Genomic DNA, 21,218 nt, shown 5'->3' with positions numbered 1-21,218 from the left:
CTCATGTTCTACTTCACATCTGACTGGCTTTCCTGAGTGAAGAATCAAAATACTGTTCAAATACTTAAAGGATGAGGTATGAGCTTATGTTTTAATACTCTTTACTGTGGATTAGGGATGTACCAGTTATTGGTTGTTGATATAGTTGGATATGTTCCAACAATTACATTTGAGGGCACACTTGTGGCTGATCATGTGTAAACTTTCTGAACAGTGTGAAGTGTAGTAGCAGATAATACTGGGGTCAACCTTCACATTCCTGGTTGACTTGACAGGTTCAGACTGTTAATGAAATGTCCTGACGGCATGTTGGTTCCACCAGGGCGCAGCAGAGGGTTTGGCAGACAGGACCGCGGTACTGGTAATGTGTTCATGTGTTTGCTTGTGAGTCCGCTGGAATAAAGTGTAGAGTGAAACTAAAGACATTTCAGCTGACAACATGAACTGATTTTACAGGAGATGATGATGATGGAGTTCATGAAAACGGTGGGTTTGTTTTTCTTTTGTCCCCACATGCACACAGTATACTTGAAGTGTCTGGTTCTGTGTTTCAATATGATCTGTTCTGCACAGGGTTTAAAGGAGGCAGAGGCAGCAGAGGAGGGTTCAGACCAGGTACTTATGTTCATCCTGTTCTGGGGGCTGTAGCACTGCTATTGAACTCTATAGCTAACACAGTAATGTGTTGAAGGTGGTGACCAAGGGGCCAGAGGCGGCGGTGGAGGAGGTAAGCAGCACTCACCTTTTGGGATGGTTCACCTTACGTCATGGCTTCATGTGGTGAACGTCTTGTCTTGCAGGATACCGTGGGAAAGACGAGGAGATCTTCTCTCATGGTTGTAATGTTTTTTTATGATTATCTGATCTTAGCCTTTTCATTCTCAGCCTTTTTACTAATGTGACTTCTCTGTCAAACAGGAGAAGCTAAAGGTCCAGAGGAAGAGGGTGAAAGTAAGTGAATGAACTGATGACTAGGGATGGGTATCGTTTGGGTTTTTTCCGATACCGGTGCTAAACCGATACTTTTAAAACGATACCGGTGCCTAAACGGTGCCTGAACCGATACTTTTTTATTGCCAAGGCAATTTTTTTCTTCAAATTGAACAATATATTAACTTTTTAAAGTGTACTATAAATATAAATACATACAAAACACTTGTCTTCAAACTACAGCTTCAAACCTTTTAACTTAGAACTATAAACTATATATATATATATATATATATATATATATATATATATATATATATATATATATATATATATATATATATATATATATATATATATATATATATATATATATATATATAGAACAGACCAGACACAAACATCAGGTGTTCTGATGGGACCGTGTGCAACAGAACTCAAACTGTTGGATCCTAAAACTGCTGCTTTACTGGACTACACGTCATCATTAATATCAACTGGAGAGATTTGTTCCATCAAGCCGAGGACGGACGTTCAAAAGCTCGTGCTCGTGTCTGCAGCGTCTCTGTGTGTGAGCGCTGGAAGCCCCGCCCCCTCGAGCCCCGCCCCCTCGAGCCCCGCCCCCTCGAGCCCCGCTCTGCATGCAGGCAGACAACAGAGTGGAGGAGTGCGCTCTGATCCGCGCTATTTTAATAGTATCAATATATCAACATCCTATTGTTTTTAACTTGCGGGCACCGCGCTACCCTTTTAGTATCTATATACCGTGCAACATTAGAGTAGTGTAAAAAAAAAAAGTATTTAAATCGGCTGAGGCACTGGAAGAAAGCACCGAAATCTGCGTTGCTTTTCGGTCCGGTAGGTACCGGACGTGTTGGAACCGGTGCGATATTGGCACCGGTTCTCGGTACCCAACCCTACTGATGACTGAAGCTATGAGTCAGTCCTGCAGTAGCACTAAGCGTGACCACTTGTGACCCTCAGGACCACGGGTCACGTATGTTCCCCCAACCCTCCCTGAAGACGAGGACTCCATTTTCGCCCACTATGAGAGAGGCATCAACTTTGACAAGTACGACGACATAATGGTGGATGTCAGTGGAACCAACCCACCGCAGGCCATCATGGTGAGTGCTGCAGGACTGGGTTAATTCATGAGTTTATATTTGCAGTTGCTGGGTCTCAAAGATAGGCAGTCAACATTTTGATGACTAATCGTCCAATTATACAAACTTGGGAAAAATAATTCTGGCCCGGTTTGGCGGTAAATTCTGTAGGTCCAAACCAGCAAATGGCACCAGATGTGAACTGTCCCTCGGAGCTGGTATGTGTTCATCTGTCCACACTTCTTCCCTCAGACCTTTGACGAGGCGGCATTGTGCGAGTCCCTGAGAAAAAACATCACCAAGTCCGGTTACGCGAAGCCGACCCCGGTGCAGAAGCACGGCATCCCCATCATCTCTGCTGCCAGAGACCTCATGGCCTGTGCCCAGACTGGATCCGGTAAGACGGTGAGTCGAGACGCGCTGGAAGGTGTGACGGGTGCAGAGCGTACCGGTATTTATTGTGCTGGAGTATGAATGCATCTCCTCCCTTCCAGGCTGCATTCCTGCTCCCTATCCTGCAGAAGCTAATGGCCGACGGCGTGGCAGCCAGTTCCTTCAGCGAGCAGCAGGAGCCTGAAGCCATCATTGTGGCCCCGACCCGGGAGCTCATCAACCAGATCTACCTGGAGGCCAGGAAGTTTGCCTTTGGGTATGTCATCAAGATGCATGAACTAGCATACTGTGAGCCTGTTCTACCGTAACTCATGGTAAAACACGTTCCAAGATGAGTTACGGTACAACGGGCTCACAGTTTGCTAATTCAATGCCTCTGGCTGTTGCAGGACCTGTGTGCGTCCTGTTGTGGTCTACGGGGGAGTCAGCACCTCACACCAGATACGAGACATCTTCAGAGGGTGCAACATTCTGTGTGGAACGCCGGGGAGACTTCTGGATGTGATTGGAAGAGGAAAGGTAAACGGTGTCTTCACTGGTCACTCTTCAGGTGAAGGCTTCCTCTAACGGATGTGTGCTTCAGGTTGGCTTGACCAAGCTGCGCTACCTGGTGCTGGATGAGGCGGACCGGATGCTGGACATGGGATTCGAGCCGGACATGCGCCGCTTGGTGGGCTCCCCGGGGATGCCGTCCAAAGAGAACCGGCAGACTCTGATGTTCAGCGCCACCTATCCCGAGGACATCCAGAGGTCTGCTCTTCTTCAGCACGTCTGGTTCTTAGCAGTGAGCCCGGTGTCAATGTGAACCTGTGTTTGCAGAATGGCGGCTGACTTCCTGAAGACAGACTACTTGTTCTTGGCGGTTGGTGTGGTGGGCGGAGCCTGCAGCGACGTGGAGCAGACCTTCATCCAGGTCACCAAGTTCTCCAAGAGGGAGCGGCTCCTGGACATCCTCAAGACCACAGGTACCTGTTGTAGCTATTCCACCAGTAAATACACCTGACATCTGAGTGAATACTTACTCAGCTAACGCATGATGCCTCAATGGAGTGAAGCTGTATACAGGATTGCTTGCAGCAGATCATAGCTCCAGTTGGAAGTCTAAACTCTATAAAAGTGGCCTTATGTTTCATTTAAACATAACTCTGCAGCGCTCTAGGACCAAACTCTGAACATGAGCTGGTGGTTAGTCTTCATTTCAAAAGCTGCATTCTCTCTAGTGACCTCCAGGGTGCAACTGGTTGTATAGAAGTCTGAGCGAAAATGACTTTCTCTTGTTTGTTCCTTCAGTAAACATGAGTGTAGTTTCTAGTCTTCAGCACAGCGTTCATCCAGTAAATGATTCAGAGAACAACGTGTCTCGTAGGGACGGAGCGCACCATGGTGTTTGTGGAGACCAAGAGACAAGCCGACTTCATCGCCACCTACCTGTGCCAGGAGAAGGTCCTGACCACCAGCATCCACGGGTAAGTTATTATGGTCTGTACGTAGGGGTCTAATGGTCATTATGGTCTGTACGTAGGGGTCTAATGGTCATTATGGTCTGTACGTAGGGGTCTAATGGTCATTATGGTCTGTACGTAGGGGTCTAATGGTCATTATGGTCTGTTTCAGTGACCGGGAGCAGCGGGAGAGGGAGCAGGCTCTGGCAGACTTCCGCTTCGGCAGGTGTCCGGTGCTGGTGGCCACCTCGGTAGCGGCCCGCGGCCTGGACATCCCAGATGTTCAGCACGTGGTGAACTTTGACCTCCCCAACAACGTGGACGAGTACGTCCACCGCATTGGGAGAACTGGCCGCTGTGGAAACACTGGGAAAGCCGTGTCTTTCTACGATCCCGACGCTGACAACCAGCTGGCCGGCGCCCTGGTCACCGTCCTGGCCAAGGTAAGAAACGCCTATCAGAGGGGTGGAGTTCTGAAGCTCGGCCTCGTGGTGTCATGTCGAGTACTGAATCATACATACATGTATGTTGTGATTGACAGGCCCAGCAGACGGTGCCCTCCTGGCTGGAGGAGTCGGCCTTCAGCTCTGGCGCCTCGGCCTTCAGCGCCCCCAGGAAGACCTTCGCCTCCACGGACTCCAGGAAGGTAACTGATGGCCTGTTTAGTTCTGTGATGTCGGTGTCCTCTGTCCCGCTCATGTAAATGTGTTATATTCATGATGTTCATTTACGCTGAGTTTGAAATAATGAATATGCTTTTAAAAGAGACTCAAAATATAAGCAGGCATACATACAGGCATCTATATAAATGTTTATTCTTTTAATCAAACTATTGTCTCATTCATTTGAGTCATTTAAGGTTTACTGTATGCTTTGTGTTCTCATTGTTAGTTTAAATACTACATTACATGTGTTGACGTCCTGTCTTGGTCCTCAGGCGTTCCAGGACACGGACATGAGGATCCAGCCGGCTGCCCAGCCTGAGGAGGAGGAGTGGGAGTAGACTGTTGGAGCGCCACACAGCAGCGACCTGAGTTTTCTTTTCTTTACAGGTGTTCCTCTTGTAGTTTTATCAGTATTTTTGTTTGAAGATTAGACGAAGTTTAAAAATGTCTGGCATATTGTGATAACTGTTTTGTTTTTTTATATCAGCACTTCTCTGAGCATTGAACAGTGTTAAGTAAGGAAACGATGTGTGTCTGACAAAGTCCAAACTTCAGGACGTCCTATTACTACTATATTTTGTTCCTTGGATAAAAATCACAAATAAATACATATTTGTTCAAAGCAAAGCCTACTTTCTTATCAAATGTTCACATATTTCTGAAACAGTGTAAATGTGGATCTGTTAATGAGTGAATTCATCTAGTGTCGTACAGTAATGCCGTGTTCACACCGGACGCGACGCGAATTTGCGGCGCGACCAGTTTACATGTTAAGTCAATCCACACACGCGCTGCGGCGCTAATTTGCGGCGAGATAGACGCGTTGGAGGCGGCGCGAACAGAACGTTTGACCTGGGGCGAACAAAGCGAAGGACGCGGCGCGAATTCGCGTGAGTTGAATTATGCCGTGTTCACACCAAAACGGTTGCGAAATATTCGCGCGTCCAGATTACATGTTAAGTCAATGCACAGCCGCGTTAGGTTGCGAAAAAGCGAATTTTTCGCCGGGCGTCGCGATAGAAGCGAAACGGCGTCGCAACGCCGCTTTTTCGCTGGCGTTCAAATATTTCAACTCCAGCGAATAATTCGCATGACGCGGAGTTGCGAAAGCCAATCAGCGTTGAGAAGCTCCGCCCGGCATCACCGCCGTTACTGAATGAAGCTGCTGGTCCTGAAGGAGCGCTGGAAGCGGCTTCATCATTCAGACACTCGTCCTGGAGGAGGAGCTGTGTGCGACTACGGATAATGTTATGAACCCAGACACGGGCGGTTGATGTCCCGACGAGTGTGGGACTTCCTCAACAAGTATAAAGCAGAACTAGAGTTTATTTCAATGCTGAATGGCGGAAATAGTAAATGCTTTCAAGACACAGATAAGCCCCGCCCCCTTTCCCCAGCGATGGTTGCGAAAAAACGGATTAACCACATAGAGCGAATTTTTCACCTGCGGCGCGATATAGGCGAAGTGGCGTTGCGAAAATTCGCAACTGTTTTGGTGTGAACGTGTTCACATCAGGTGTGACATTATCCCAACTGGCGGAGAAATCGCGTGACGCAAAGTTGCGGCAGCCAATCAGCGTTGAGAAGCTCCGCCCGTCACCACCGCCGCCTCCCCGGTTCTGAATGAATCTGCTGCTGCTCCGCCTGAACCAGCGCTGACAGCGGCTTCATTGAGACGCTGTTGTGGGACTACAGATAATAGTATGAACCCAGACGCCATGGAGTTTGATGTTCCGACATATGTGGAGTTTACACAACAAGTATAAAGCAGAACTGGTGGTTATTTCCATGGTGGATGGCATAATCGGTATCGTTTTACGGAGATACGCGAGATGCAGTTCCTGGAGGAGTCGGTGAAATTCACCGAGCTGTGAGCGGCTACGGATGATGTTATGAACCCAAACACGAGGGCGTTTCATGTTCCCACATGTTTGGGACTTCCACAACAAGTATAAAGCAGAACTAGTGGTTATTTATTCCATGGTCGATAGCGGAAATGAAAGCTTCGTCGCTTGTCTCTCACAGAGGCAAGCGACAGAGCTAAGCCACGCCCCTTTGGTCGCGCCGCAAATTCGCGTTTGGTGTGAACGCCCTCTTTCTACTCGCGCGAGGAAACTTCCGCGGTGGACGCGGCGCCGCAAATTCGCGTCGCGTCCGGTGTGAACACGGCATTAAGTCTGCTCCAGTGAATGCAGTCAGGCCTCAGTAGTCCACCAGCAGGTGATCAGGATGCCGTTACACAGCACCAGTTCTCCTCTTATGCCGTGTTCACACCGGACGCGTCCTTCGCTTCGTTCGCCCCAGGTCAAACGTTCTGTTCGCGCCGCCTCCAACGCGTCTATCTCGCCGCAAATTCGCGCCGCAGCGCGTCTGTGGATTGACTTTACATGTAAACTGGTCGCGCCGCAAATTCGCGTCGCGTCCTCATCTTAACCAGATGTCAGCACAGAACAGGAAGTGTTGTCGAGCCTGCGCCCTCTTCTGGCTTTTCTTACGCACAATCCTGAGCAAGAGTCAAAGCTCAGTCATGTTACGAGGAAGTAGTCCAAATGAAATGTATAACCCTCACTAATTTAACGGTAGGTCTGAACCACTTCATTTATTAAATATGTATTCTCTTATCTCCAATGGATACAATGAAAGACAGGGAATAAATACTCCCTTCAGTCAACTGAGGCTCATAACCCTAAGCAGGTAAAACACTTATATATTTATATTAGTGCAGACACAAACCTGTATGTACCTGATGGGTAAATACTACAATACCCATGAGCCTTTGCTGTAGGAGAGGAAGCTAGTGAGTAGAACTAAGTACTCGTCTCAATAAGCTGCTCTATACTTGGTACACAATGGATGTGTACTTGTAGGTTACTTTAATTGAGTATTCTCATAAATACGTCTCTATGAAAAACGGGTATTGGCCCGAGCGGGACGCCGTACCGTGGCGTTTCAAGCCTTCCGGGTCCTACAGCCCCGCCTACCGCCTTCATAGTCATTTTGATTGGTCAGCCTCACGCTGTCCGTTTCAAACCACCGGAAGTTGCAGAAATGAAACGGAGCCACGAAGAAGAAGCGGTTGACATCACAGCGCAGAGCATGAGAGGAAGCAACAAGAGCAAGGTAAGGTCTTTACGGTAAGACCCGGTCAGACCAGTGTTCCCAGTGTAAACAGACCATAATGATCATGTCATCAGTTTAGACACTGCTCTCTACGTTATGACGTACTTGTGCGTGGTGCAGACATGGTGGATGTGAGGGTGTCTGCAGGACTGTTAGAGACCAGTAGAGACCAGGACTGTTAGAGACCAGTAGAGACCAGAGACCAGGACTGTTAGAGACTGGTAGAGACCAGGACTGTTAGAGACCAGTAGAGACCAGATACCAGGACTGTTAGAGACTGGTAGAGACTGGTAGAGACTGGTAGAGACCAGGACTGTTAGAGACCAGTAGAGACCAGGACTGTTAGAGACCAGTAGAGACCAGGACTGTTGGAGACCAGGAGAGACCAGGACTGTTGGAGACCAGGAGAGACCAGGACTGTTGGAGACCAGGAGAGACCAGGACTGTTGGAGACCAGGAGAGACCAGGACCGGCTGTAGACCTGATGCAGGAAGGTCCTCATGCTTCAGTGCTTTGACCTGCAGGTGGTGACCTCAGGGAGGCTGACCGGAGGACTCAAAGGACTGCGATCCAGGAGCCGGTGAGTCCACTGGCCTTTAGGCCCCTAATACTGGATCAACTGGCCTTTAGGCCCCTAATACTGGATCAACTGCACGGCCCCATTCTCACCGGGCTCCTGTAACTGTGCTCATAGGGGGACTCCAGATCCAGGACCAAGACCAGCCTGCCCTGAACCAGCCTACTCTTTGTACTCCACGTCCACAGACCCTGAGGACCAGGTAAGGAAGGGACCTGATCACACCCAGGCCCTAGAGGAGGTCCTGGGTCTCAGGCCCTAGAGGAGGTCCTGGGTCATGTGGACTACGTCATGTGTTCTGTCCCCGCAGGTCTCTTCTCTCCATACGGGTCTGGACCGCTGTGCTGCCTTGCTCACTGACATCCTGCAGGCGGACCAGGCAGGTCAGAGACTCTCCTCACGTTACATAGAGCAGTCATAAGGTTCTAACATTACACGAGTAGAGCAGCCATAAGGTTCTAACACTAGTAGAGCAGTCATATGGTTCTAACATGATATGAGTAGAGCAGTCATAAGGTTCTAACATTACATGAGTAGAGCAGTCATAAGGTTCTAACACTAGTAGAGCAGTCATAAGGTTCTAACACTACATGAGTAGAGCAGTCATGATGCTCTAACACTACATGAGTAGAGCAGTCATAAGGTTCAAACACTAGTAGAGCAGTCATAAGGTTCTAACACTAGTAGAGCAGTCATAAGGTTCTAACACTACATGAGTAGAGCAGTCAGAAGGTTCTAACATTAGTAGAGCAGTCATAAGGTTCTAACACTACATGAGTAGAGCAGTCAGAAGGTTCTAACATTAGTAGAGCAGTCAGAAGGTTCTAACATTAGTAGAGCAGTCATAAGGTTCTAACATTACACGAGTAGAGCAGCCATAAGGTTCTAACACTAGTAGAGCAGTCATAAGGTTCTAACATTACATGAGTAGAGCAGTCATAAGGTTCTAACACTAGTAGAGCAGTCATAAGGTTCTAACATTAGTAGAGCAGTCATAAGGTTCTAACACTAGTAGAGCAGTCATAAGGTTCTAACATTAGTAGAGCAGTCATAAGGTTCTAACACTAGTAGAGCAGTCATAAGGTTCTAACATTAGTAGAGCAGTCATATGGTTCTAACATGATATGAGTAGAGCAGTCATAAGGTTCTAACATTACATGAGTAGAGCAGTCATAAGGTTCTAACACTAGTAGAGCAGTCATAAGGTTCTAACATTACATGAGTAGAGCAGTCATAAGGTTCTAACACTAGTAGAGCAGTCATAAGGTTCTAACACTACATGAGTAGAGCAGTCATGATGCTCTAACACTACATGAGTAGAGCAGTCATAAGGTTCAAACACTAGTAGAGCAGTCATAAGGTTCTAACACTAGTAGAGCAGTCATAAGGTTCTAACACTACATGAGTAGAGCAGTCAGAAGGTTCTAACATTAGTAGAGCAGTCATAAGGTTCTAACACTACATGAGTAGAGCAGTCAGAAGGTTCTAACATTAGTAGAGCAGTCAGAAGGTTCTAACATTAGTAGAGCAGTCAGAAGGTTCTAACATTAGTAGAGCAGTCATAAGGTTCTAACACTACATGAGTAGAGCAGTCATAAGGTTCTAACATTACATGAGTAGAGCAGTCATAAGGTTCTAACATGAGTAGAGCAGTCATAAGGTTCTAACACTACATGAGTAGAGCAGTCATAAGGTTCTAACACTACATGAGTAGAGCAGTCATAAGGTTCTAACATTAGTAGAGCAGTCATAAGGTTCTAACACTACTTGAGTAGAGCAGTCATAAGGTTCTAACACTACATGAATAGAGCAGTCATAAGGTTCTAACACTAGTAGAGCAGTCATAAGGTTCTAACACTACATGAGTAGAGCAGTCATAAGGTTCTAACATTAGTAGAGCAGTCATAAGGTTCTAACACTACATGAGTAGAGCAGTCATAAGGTTCTAACACTACATGAGTAGAGCAGTCATAAGGTTCTAACATTAGTAGAGCAGTCATAAGGTTCTAACATTAGTAGAGCAGTCATAAGGTTCTAACACTACATTAGTAGAGCAGTCATAAGGTTCTAACATTAGTAGAGCAGTCATAAGGTTCTAACACTACATGAGTAGAGCAGTCATAAGGTTCTAACACTACATGAATAGAGCAGTCATAAGGTTCTAACACTAGTAGAGCAGTCATAAGGTTCTAACACTACATTAGTAGAGCAGTCATAAGGTTCTAACACTACATGAGTAGAGCAGTCATAAGGTTCTAACACTAGTAGAGCAGTCATAAGGTTCTAACACTACATTAGTAGAGCAGTCATAAGGTTCTAACACTACATGAGTAGAGCAGTCATAAGGTTCTAACACTAGTCGAGCAGTCATAAGGTTCTAACACTAGTAGAGCAGTCATGATGCTCTAACACTACATGAGTAGAGCAGTCATAAGGTTCTAACACTAGTAGAGCAGTCATAAGGTTCTAACACTAGTAGAGGAGTCATAAGGTTCTAACACTAGTAGAGCAGTCATAAGGTTCTAACACTACATGAGTAGAGCAGTCATAAGGTTCTAACACTAGTAGAGCAGTCATAAGGTTCTAACACTACATTAGTAGAGCAGTCATAAGGTTCTAACACTAGTAGAGCAGTCATAAGGTTCTAACACTAGTCGAGCAGTCATAAGGTTCTAACACTAGTAGAGCAGTCATGATGCTCTAACACTACATGAGTAGAGCAGTCATAAGGTTCTAACACTAGTAGAGCAGTCATAAGGTTCTAACACTAGTAGAGCAGTCATAAGGTTCTAACACTACATGAGTAGAGCAGTCATAAGGTTCTAACACTAGTAGAGCAGTCATAAGGTTCTAACACTAGTAGAGGAGTCATAAGGTTCTAACACTAGTAGAGCAGTCATAAGGTTCTAACACTACATGAGTAGAGCAGTCATAAGGTTCTAACACTAGTAGAGGAGTCATAAGGTTCTAACACTAGTAGAGGAGTCATAAGGTTCTAACACTAGTAGAGCAGTCATAAGGTTCTAACACTACATGAGTAGAGCAGTCATAAGGTTCTAACACTAGTAGAGCAGTCATGATGCTCTAACATTACTCAAACTGAAATAGTACATATATTCATACAACCCTTACAGGCCTTCCCAGAGCAGTGAAGCGGGCAACAGCCAGACCGACTCCTCGGAGCGTCCTCGGGAAGAAACACATCAGGAACACAAAGTCGGGTAAGTGTGTGTGTGTGTGAGAGAGTGAGAGGACAAATTATGTTATTATCTTACAGTTCAGCAGTGACAGCTCTACAGCTGTACATGTTAGGACAGACACATTGATAATATCTAGTAGAGGTACTAACTAAAGGTAATACTATGAAGGACTGTGGTATGTTGGTGGTGTCACCTTTGGGAGTTTTGTTTGTTTACTTTTGATTTAATTTAAGTGACCGTGGGGCCGACAAAGTCTCTGTACGGTTTTGGGTGGATGTTGTTTTGGGTGGACGTTGTTTGGGGTGGATGTTGTTTGGGGTGGACGTTGTTTGGGGTGGACGTTGTTTGGGGTGGACGTTGTTTGGGGTGGACGTTGTTTGGGGTGGACGTTGTTTGGGGTGGACGTTGTTTGGGGTGGACGTTGTTTGGGGTGGACGTTGTTTGGGGTGGACGTTGTTTTGGGTGCAGAACATCTTACAGGAAGTTGCAGCTCCAATGTGAACGCAGAGTGGCACCGTCCTCTATTTAAGCTACTGTTGATACCTGTTCCCTTCACCCCAGACCAGAGGGGGCATCAGCCAGTCCAACCTGGACCCACAACCCAGTCCTCCATCCATCCACCTGAGAAACAGACCTCTTTCCATCCACCCCAGTCCTCCATCCATCCACCCCAGTCCTCCATCCATCCACCTGAGAAACAGACCTGCATCCATCCACCTGAGAAACAGACCTCCTTCCATCCACCCCAGTCCTCCATCCATCCACCCCAGTCCTCCATCCATCCACCTGAGAAACAGACCTGCATCCATCCACCTGAGAAACAGACCTCCTTCCATCCACCCCAGTCCTCCTTCCATCCACCCCAGTCCTCCTTCCATCCACCTGAGAAACAGACCTGCATCCATCCACCTGAGAAACAGACCTCCTTCCATCCACCCCAGTCCTCCATCCATCCACCCCAGTCCTCCATCCATCCACCTGAGAAACAGACCTGCATCCATCCACCTGAGAAACAGACCTCCTTCCATCCACCCCAGTCCTCCATCCATCCACCCCAGTCCTCCATCCATCCACCTGAGAAACAGACCTGCATCCATCCACCTGAGAAACAGACCTCCTTCCATCCACCCCAGTCCTCATACCATCCACCCCAGTCCTCCATCCATCCACCCCAGTCCTCCTTCCATCCACCCCAGACCTCCTTCCATCCACCCCAGTCCTCCATCCATCCACCCCAGTCCTCCTTCCATCCACCCCAGACCTCCTTCCATCCACCCCAGTCCTCCATCCATCCACCCCAGTCCTCCATCCATCCACCCCAGTCCTCCATCCAACAGAAACAGACCTCCTTCCATTCCCCCGAGAAACAGACCTCCATCCATCCACCTGAGAAACAGAGCGGTGCTGCTAGAGAAGAGCTTGTTCCTGTGGGAGACATGGAGGAGCTCAGCTCAGCGGTCAGACAGACGTGGACCTGTCGGAGGTCCAGCATGCATCTGGAGCGTGGACGGGCTGAAGAAGTCCCTCAGGACTCTCACAGCAGTGCAGAGACGGACCTGAAAGTGAAGACAGTTCAGTATCTGCTTGGAGAACTCAAGGCTCTGATTGCTGGACAAGGTAACCTGTCTGTCTGCCAGTCCAGAATATAAGAACCAGTAACTTATGCACACGTCTCAGGTGTGTGTGTGTGTGTGTGTGTGTGTGTGTGTGTGTGTGTGTGTGTGTGCAGGCAGTGTAGCAGAGAGGCTGCTCAGTCACCTAGAGCAGACGGTGTCTTCACCACTGATGGCTGCTAGTCCAAACATCCGGACTGAAGCAGAACTCCTGTCACTTCACAGCCAGAACTCTCAGCTCCACAGGTACCTTATGTTACACACATTTCAATGGTGTTGACTGTGGCAGGGAAGAAGCTGTATGTATGTATGTATGTATATATATATATATATATATATATATATATATATATATATATATATATATATATATATATATATATATATATATATATATATATATATAACCCAACATTACCTCATATATTATTATCTGTAAAATCATGTGTCATATACCTTCTGATAAAGGTGCAATATCCCCACATAACTTTCCTCCACCTTTCAAAATGTGCAATATTCAAAATGTGCAATATTCCCAAACAGCTCTTTATTATTGTAATTTAACATTTTTTAAACTGTATGTAATATCTTTCTTGTACATACGACCACCTTCTGTACATATACCACCTTATGTGTAGTGTTTTCATGTTTTATATTGTTCTCTTTCTTATTGTGTGTTTTAATTTCCTAAACTGTGTGTGTGTGTGTGTGTGTGTGTGTGTGTGTGTGTGCCAGGCCTGTGAGGATTATTAACCAGCAATTGAAGCAGAGCGGGAGAGCAGACCCCCATCAGAACCTGGAGCTGCTCCATTACTCACAAGGTACCGCCTGTGTGTTTCTGAGGTTCTCCCTCAGGACTAAAGAACCCTGTGTGTGGTTCTGGTGGTCTCCTGTGAGGTTCTCCCTCAGGACTAAAGAACCCTGTGTGTCTCCACAGTGTTGTCTCTGCAGGAGGAGCTCAGCGCCGCTCGGTCCCGGCTGCAGGAAGTCCAGGAGAAGCTTACAGAACTACAGAAAGCTCTGGAGGACTCACAGAGCCAGCTGACTGCCAGAGAGGCAGAGAACACTCTCATCCAAGCAGGTTCTCTATCTACTGTGTTCTCTATCTACTGTGTTCTCTATCTACTGTGTTCTCTATCTACTGTGTTCTCTATCTACTGTGTTCTCTATCTACTGTGTTCTCTATCTACTGTGTGCAATCATCTGTAATCTAAGCAAAAGCCTCTCTCGTGTAGCTTTAACCTGCGTGTCTGTTACTCTCTCACTCTCTCACTCACTCACTCACTCACTCACTCACTCAGGCAGTAAGTGGGCGGGGCCAGTCACCATCGTATCTCTTCATCTGATTGGTCTTCAGATTGGCTGGACATCACATACATACACATCCAGGAAGCGGCAGATGAACCCAGTCTGGGTGACTGACCCATTGACCAATCAGATGTAGAGATACGATGGTGACTGTGGCCCCGCCCACTTACTGTCAAAAATAAAATCTACTCGAGAGCGAGCAGGTAGCAGACACGCAGTGCAGGTTAAAGCTTCACGAGCGAACAGGGACCGAGTGACGTAAGAGCTCCTCAAGGGAAAGCGGCTGTTTGATTTGCCTCCTCACCTCTGTAGAGCTGCAGGCCGCCAGGAGCAGGCTGATGGACGCAGAGAGAGAGAAGCAGGAGCTGTCTTCACTCAGCCAGCACAGCCTGGAGGACAGAGGACACCTGAGCAGGTGTGTGTCTGTTCATCTGTGTGTGTGTGTGTGTCTAAAGAGAAGCCACTAGAAGGGGTGAAAGCTGTCCCACATGTCTCCTCTCTGCTTCAGGACTCTTCAGGGTCACGAGCAGCACAGACCAGACCCAGCAGACCGCATCGCCCAGTTCCTGATGTCTCTGGCTCACCTGGACCCTTCACGCGGTCTACAGGAAGTCAGACCTGGAGACCACATGGTTAACCTGGACCCTTCACGCGGTCTACAGGAAGTCAGACCTGGAGACCACATGGCTCACCTGGACCCTTCACGCGGTCTACAGGAAGTCCCGGTGCGTGTGCAGGGGTCCCGGTGGGACGTGGAGTCGGTGAGGTCGGCGTCCAGCTTTGACACCAGAGACGAGGTCTGGTTCAGGGACGGCCTGGCGGCGCTGGACGCCAGCATAGCCGGTCTGCAGAGGACTCTTCACCTGGACCGGGTGTGAAGTATGATACCTCTTCCTGGTCTGGATGGACCGGGTCCAGTAGCAGCCGGGTCGGTTCCCACCGCGGTCCGAGACCAGCAGACAGCTGGCAGGTCGTGTCTTCAGGGGGCGGGGCTAATAATCTGTCTGTCTTTCAACGTGAATCATTGCAAATGGAATACACTTTAGTTTTGTGGGTCTGAAATAAACTGTTTTTGATTCAAACCTTTCCCTGAAATAACTTGACTTACTGGTCCGTCATGTCCATCATTACTGGACTTCTATCAGGGCTTTTATGGAGAACCTGGAAGAGTCATGGAATTTTAAATGGTTATTTAGGCCTGGAAAAGTCCTTGAAAAAATAAAACCTTCATGTGGTCATGTAAATGTGTTCTATTCATGTGTTCATGACGTTCATTTACACTGAGTTTGAAATAATGAATATGCTTTTAAAAGAGACTCAAAATATAAGCAGGCATACATACAGGCATCTATATAAATGTTTATTCTTTTAATCAAACTATTGTCTCATTCATTTGAGTCATTTAAGGTTTACTGTATGCTTTGTGTTCTCATTGTTAGTTTAAATACTACATTTACTCACTTTTTACTGTTTACACCCAGACTTCACTAAATGTTTGTCATGGACATTTGGTGTAAAGTCATGGATCCACTGGTCAGAATGTGTTGAACCCTGTGAGTGAATACATTATGATCAGTCAAATCTGAAGTGTTTTTCAATGAAAAGAAATTGAAACATGACATCACTCATTACTTTGCACCATTTTTTTATGAAACTGCAAAACCTGGTTTAATAGCAAACCAGCCGGTATAAAACCACGAGGTGGCGTACAAAAAGAGTCAACAGCTCTGAATGAAGACAGGAAGAAGCAACAAAGAACACGTTCCCTTTGGTAGGTCGAGGCGGTAGCTGTGTTTAGCCTAGCTTAGCACAAAGCTATCTATGACACCTTTCAACGATGTTAGCTAGCTAGTCAGCACTGCTGGGCAAACTTCAATTGTGGCTGTGAGGACCATGAGACCCCAACCCAGGACCATGTGGTCAGGGACTGGACTTTACACCCAACCATGCTAACGCAACATGCTAACTGCTGCTCAACTACAATGCGTTTCTAATTTACAATCGGACCGTGTGTCTGGAAGCAGATCACTTCCAAAATGTGGGCGTGTCCCTGAACTCCAGGAAGTAATCTGCTTCTCAAAATGTGGGCGTGTCCCTGAGGAGCTCGGCCTGGACGGCGTAGTCGCCGAGCTCCTCCGCCGTGTCCCCGAAGCCGTGGTAGTGTCCGTAGAGCAGGAAGTCCCGGCAGTCCGCTCCGGTCGGACCCCGCCGGGCCGGCCGGTGGGACACGCAGCTGCTGGTCAGGTGCAGGGACCCGCACATGTCAGCTGACGAGCGCCGAGCAGCCTGCCGATTGGCTGGGAGGGAGGACGGGGCGGGGCTTCTGGCTGACTCGTCCTCAGGGCCGACGGGGACGGCTGTTTACAAGAAACAACAAGAAGCTCATGTTACTTCTACTGGTCACCAAGTCAGGGATCTACTCCAGGGCTCCAGTCCCACCTGAGGCTGGATCCTGTGAGGACTCCACGCTCATGCTCTCCACGCTCATGCTCTCATCAGCTCCACTCTGCAGCTCCACATCTGGAGAAGAGAGAAGAAGAGTCACAGCTGTCATGTTGGAGGAGCTACCTGAACTAGACCAGTGCTGGAGACCTGGACTTCAGCGCACGCACACACACACACACACGCACACGCACACACACACCTCCCCGGGCTTTCTTCATGTGACCTGCGTCCACGCCGCTCAGCAGCCTCTTCCTGCAGAGCAGGCCCTGACCACACGGGGCGCTGGGTCCAGTCCCCTGGAGTCCGCTGGGTCCAGTCCCCTGGAGTCCGCTGGGTCCAGTCCCCTGGAGTCCGCTGGGTCCAGTCCCCTGGAGTCCGCTGGGTCCAGTCCCGCTGAGCTGCAGCAGCTGCTTTTTGGTTTTGGAGATGAAGCTGAAGCAGTCGAGGAAGCCGTGAGCGTGAGCCAGGTCTGCTGCTGTCTGCCCGCTGGCGTTCCTGAGACTGGACCAATATAATACATTATAATATAATACATTATAATATGATATAATATAATGTATTATAATATAATACATTATAATATAATATAATATATTATAATACATTATAATATAATACATTATAATATGATACAATACATTATAATATAATACATTATAATATGATACATTATAATATGATACATTATAATATAATATAATATATTATAATATAATACATTATAATATGATACATTATAATATGATACAATACATTATAATATAATGTATTATAATACATTATAATACATTATATTATAATATGATCTAATATGATAAGATAAGCCCTGAGTACTTACTGGGCTTGAGCCCCCGCCAGCAGCAGGACCTGGACACACTCCAGGCTCCCAGAGCGGGCCGCCTTGTGGAGGGGAGCCTCGCCCACGAAGTCCTGCAGACACAACGGCACCGCTTTAGAGGTCCTGTTGGCATGAGGGTCACCTGTTGGTATGACAGGGTCACCTGTTGGTATATCAGGGTCAGCTGTTGGCATGAGGGTCACCTGTTGGTATGACAGGGTCACCTGTTGGTATGACAGGGTCACCTGTTGGTATATCAGGGTCAGCTGTTGGTATATCAGGGTCAGCTGTTGGCATGAGGGTCACCTGTTGGTATGACAGGGTCACCTGTTGGTATATTAGGGTCACCTGTTGGTATGACAGGGTCACCTGTTGGCATGACAGGGTCACCTGTTGGCATGAGGGTCACCTGTTGGCATGACAGGGTCACCTGTTGGCATGAGGGTCACCTGTTGGTATGACAGGGTCACCTGTTGGCATATCAGGGTCACCTGTTGGCATGACAGGGTCACCTGTTGGCATGAGGGTCACCTGTTGGTATGACAGGGTCACCTGTTGGCATGACAGGGTCACCTGTTGGCATGAGGGTCACCTGTTGGTATGACAGGGTCACCTGTTGGTATATTAGGGTCACCTGTTGGTATGACAGGGTCACCTGTTGGCATGACAGGGTCACCTGTTGGCATGAGGGTCACCTGTTGGTATGACAGGGTCACCTGTTGGCATGAGGGTCACCTGTTGGCATATCAGGGTCACCTGTTGGTATGACAGGGTCACCTGTTGGCATGAGGGTCACCTGTTGGCATATCAGGGTCACCTGTTGGTATGACAGGGTCACCTGTTGGCATGAGGGTCACCTGTTGGCATGAGGGTCACCTGTTGGTATGACAGGGTCACCTGTTGGCATGAGGGTCACCTGTTGGCATATCAGGGTCACCTGTTGGCATATCAGGGTCACCTGTTGGTATGACAGGGTCACCTGTTGGTATGACAGGGTCACCTGTTGGCATATCAGGGTCAACTGTTGGTATCAGGGTCACCTGTTGGTATATCAGGGTCACCTGTTGGCATGACAGGGTCACCTGTTGGCATATCAGGGTCACCTGTTGGCATATCAGGGTCACCTGTTGGCATCAGGGTCACCTGTTGGCATATCAGGGTCACCTGTTGGTATCAGGGTCACCTGTTGGTATCAGGGTCACCTGTTGGTATCAGGGTCACCTGTTGGTATCAGGGTCACCTGTTGGCATATCAGGGTCACCTGTTGGTATCAGGGTCACCTGTTGGCATATCAGGGTCACCTGTTGGTATCAGGGTCACCTGTTGGTATCAGGGTCACCTGTTGGCATATCAGGGTCACCTGTTGGTATCAGGGTCACCTGTTGGTATCAGGGTCACCTGTTGGCATGAGGGTTACCTGGCTGTTGGCGTGGGCTCCGGCCTGAGTCAGCCACAGCACACACTGAGGATGTCCTCCAAAAGCTGCCGTGTGCGTGGGCGTCTGGTTGAAGCGGCTCGTCCCGGTGTTCACCTCACAGCCCATCTGCACCAGGAGCACCACGCAGTCCAGCTGTGGGACAGAGGAGTCCATGAATGCACCACAGAGGGGTCCATGAACGCACCACAGACACAGAGGAGTCCATGAACGCATCACAGAGGAGTCCATGAACGCACCACAGAGGAGTCTATGAACGCACCACAGAGGAGTCTATGAACGCACCACAGACACAGAGGAGTCCATGAACGTATCACAGAGGAGTCCATGAACGCACCACAGAGGAGTCCATGAACGCACCACAGAGGAGTCCATGAACGCATCACAGAGGAGTCCATGAACGCACCACAGAGGAGTCCATGAACTCACCACAGAGGAGTCCATGAACGCACCACAGAGGAGTCCATGAACGCACCACAGAGGAGTCCATGAACGCACCACAGAGGAGTCCATGAACGCACCACAGAGGAGTCCATGAACTCACCACAGAGGAGTCCATGAACGCACCACAGAGGAGTCCATGAACTCACCACAGAGGAGTCCATGAACTCACCACAGAGGAGTCCATGAACGCACCACAGAGGAGTCCATGAACGCACCACAGCCCAAAGAGCTGCTGCTGGACCCCACAGAGCCTCTAGAGGCCTGGAGAGGACAGAGCCTGGGTGCTGCTTTTATTAAAGGAACAGTACACAAAGTCAACAGGTAAACCCAACAGTAAACCACCATTCTGAGAGTTATTGTCCATGAACGTAATAGCTGTTATTGAATTAGGTTTCCCTGATTATTGTGTGAGCTTGTATGTGTTCAAGGTTCTATTAACCGGGTCAGTCTTCCAGCTGGTCTGTCCTCTGGGGGTTGAGCATGATAGCCATTGGCTCTCCTTACTATCAGACAACGTAAAACGGCGGGCTTCACTCCCATGAACCCTGAAGCTTTATAAACGGGCCAGGTGGACTACAATACCCATGGTTCTAGTGGACTACAGTTACATGAACTCCCATGAAGTTCGCGTTAGCACTAGATGAGCAGGTTCCATCCTACCTGTCCGTAGTGAGCAGCCCAGTGTAAGGGGGTCCATCCGCAGCTCGAGTCCTCCTTGGTCAGGTGGTCCGGGTCCTGGAGCTGCTGGACCAGAGAGACCAGCGCGCCCACGTCCCCGTCCCGACACGCGCGGTGGACGGGGAACCGGCTGGAGAGCTGGTCCCCGGACCCGTCGAGTCCTCGTCCCGACATCAGCGAGACCAAGCGGCTCTGACCCGGACCCACGAGCAGACAGACGGCTCTGACCCGGACCCACGAGCAGACAGACGGCTCTGACCCGGACCCACGAGCAGACAGACGGCTCTGACCCGGACCCACGAGCAGACAGACGGCTCACACAAAGGAGGAGATCAGCGCTCCTCGCGGGGAGAGGCGCGAAACCCGGACTGGAGTCTGAGCGGGACTGGGATCACCTCCAGGCTTTTGGGCTCGGACCCGGTCCGAACGAGACCCGGGCCGCCTCGAGGCCGGAGGAGACGTTGAAGTGATCCTCGCATGTGAGGAACATGTTTACCCAGTTTGTAAACTTTGGTTAAAAAGTGTCAGGATGCTACTTTGACTCCACGGAGCGACTACACGATGTCTCCATTATCACAACGATGCTATCTATTCCTACAGGAACAGCAGGACCGCGAACACACCATAATCACAACGATTCTACCTATTCCCACAGGAACAGCAGGACCGCGAACACACCATAAAGATGGCCGCGTCCTTTGGCGGGAAGAGGCCGAGTCATAACTCCAAGATGAAGGCACGGAGACAGGTAGGAGAACCAGTCTGTGTTCCATAGCAGAACCCTGTCAGGTTCATGGTATAACACAGAGTATAACACAGAGTATAACACGTGGTATAACACATGGTATAACACAGAGTATAACACGTGGTATAACACAGTATAACACGTGGTATAACACAGTATAACACGTGGTATAACACAGTATAACACTGGTATAACACAGTATAACACGTGGTATAACACAGAGTATAACACGTGGTATAACACAGTATAACACGTGGTATAACACAGTATAACACTGGT

The 21,218-nt window shown here is 48.4% G+C and overlaps 3 protein-coding genes across 3 annotated transcripts; 2 read left to right on the top strand and 1 right to left on the bottom strand.

Annotated features, from left to right (window-relative positions):
• Positions 1-306: 306 nt before the first annotated feature.
• Positions 307-4,874, top strand: ddx4 (DEAD (Asp-Glu-Ala-Asp) box polypeptide 4; the record flags this gene model as incomplete). The annotated part of the gene is made up of 12 exons (XM_079236516.1): positions 307-361; positions 919-951; positions 1,915-2,057; positions 2,289-2,441; positions 2,531-2,685; positions 2,819-2,948; positions 3,013-3,179; positions 3,249-3,394; positions 3,796-3,895; positions 4,044-4,314; positions 4,413-4,517; positions 4,809-4,874. 12 exons carry the CDS (start codon positions 307-309, stop codon positions 4,872-4,874), a joined length of 1,524 nt encoding a protein of 507 aa, XP_079092642.1.
• A 2,710-nt stretch (positions 4,875-7,584) lies between these two features.
• Positions 7,585-15,550, top strand: LOC306752721 (uncharacterized protein; the record flags this gene model as incomplete). The annotated part of the gene is made up of 10 exons (XM_079236515.1): positions 7,585-7,656; positions 8,181-8,236; positions 8,351-8,435; positions 8,544-8,616; positions 11,995-13,050; positions 13,163-13,292; positions 13,782-13,867; positions 13,984-14,127; positions 14,667-14,769; positions 14,863-15,550. The coding sequence occupies 10 exons, from the start codon at positions 7,585-7,587 to the stop codon at positions 15,230-15,232; spliced, it is 2,175 nt and encodes a 724-aa protein (XP_079092641.1). The 3' UTR covers positions 15,233-15,550.
• A 438-nt stretch (positions 15,551-15,988) lies between these two features.
• On the bottom strand, positions 15,989-20,484 carry ankrd10a (ankyrin repeat domain 10a). Its single transcript, XM_079236564.1, has 6 exons — positions 20,177-20,484; positions 19,055-19,207; positions 17,638-17,729; positions 16,999-17,300; positions 16,794-16,874; positions 15,989-16,711 (listed from the first exon to the last, which is right to left on the bottom strand). The coding sequence occupies exons 1-6, from the start codon at positions 20,366-20,368 to the stop codon at positions 16,431-16,433; spliced, it is 1,101 nt and encodes a 366-aa protein (XP_079092690.1). The 5' UTR covers positions 20,369-20,484; the 3' UTR covers positions 15,989-16,430.
• Positions 20,485-21,218: the final 734 nt, after the last annotated feature.

Source organism: Taurulus bubalis (assembly GCF_910589615.1).
Source record: "Taurulus bubalis genome assembly, chromosome: 21".
Lineage (NCBI taxonomy): Eukaryota > Metazoa > Chordata > Actinopteri > Perciformes > Cottidae > Taurulus > Taurulus bubalis.
Note: the sequence above shows the minus strand (reverse complement) of the source record. Positions and strands in the feature narration are given on the sequence as shown.

Bases quoted from the DNA above. Each gene is read 5' to 3' on its own strand.
- ankrd10a (XM_079236564.1), bottom strand. From the start codon at position 20,368: ATGTCGGGACGAGGACTCGACGGGTCCGGGGACCAGCTCTCCAGCCGG. The intron at 17,730-19,054 runs GTAACCCTCATG...TTGTGTCTGCAG, and splicing joins GAGCCCACGCCAACAGCCAG to GACTTCGTGGGCGAGGCTCC. The intron at 17,301-17,637 runs GTAAGTACTCAG...ATATTGGTCCAG, and splicing joins CTGGCGGGGGCTCAAGCCCA to TCTCAGGAACGCCAGCGGGC.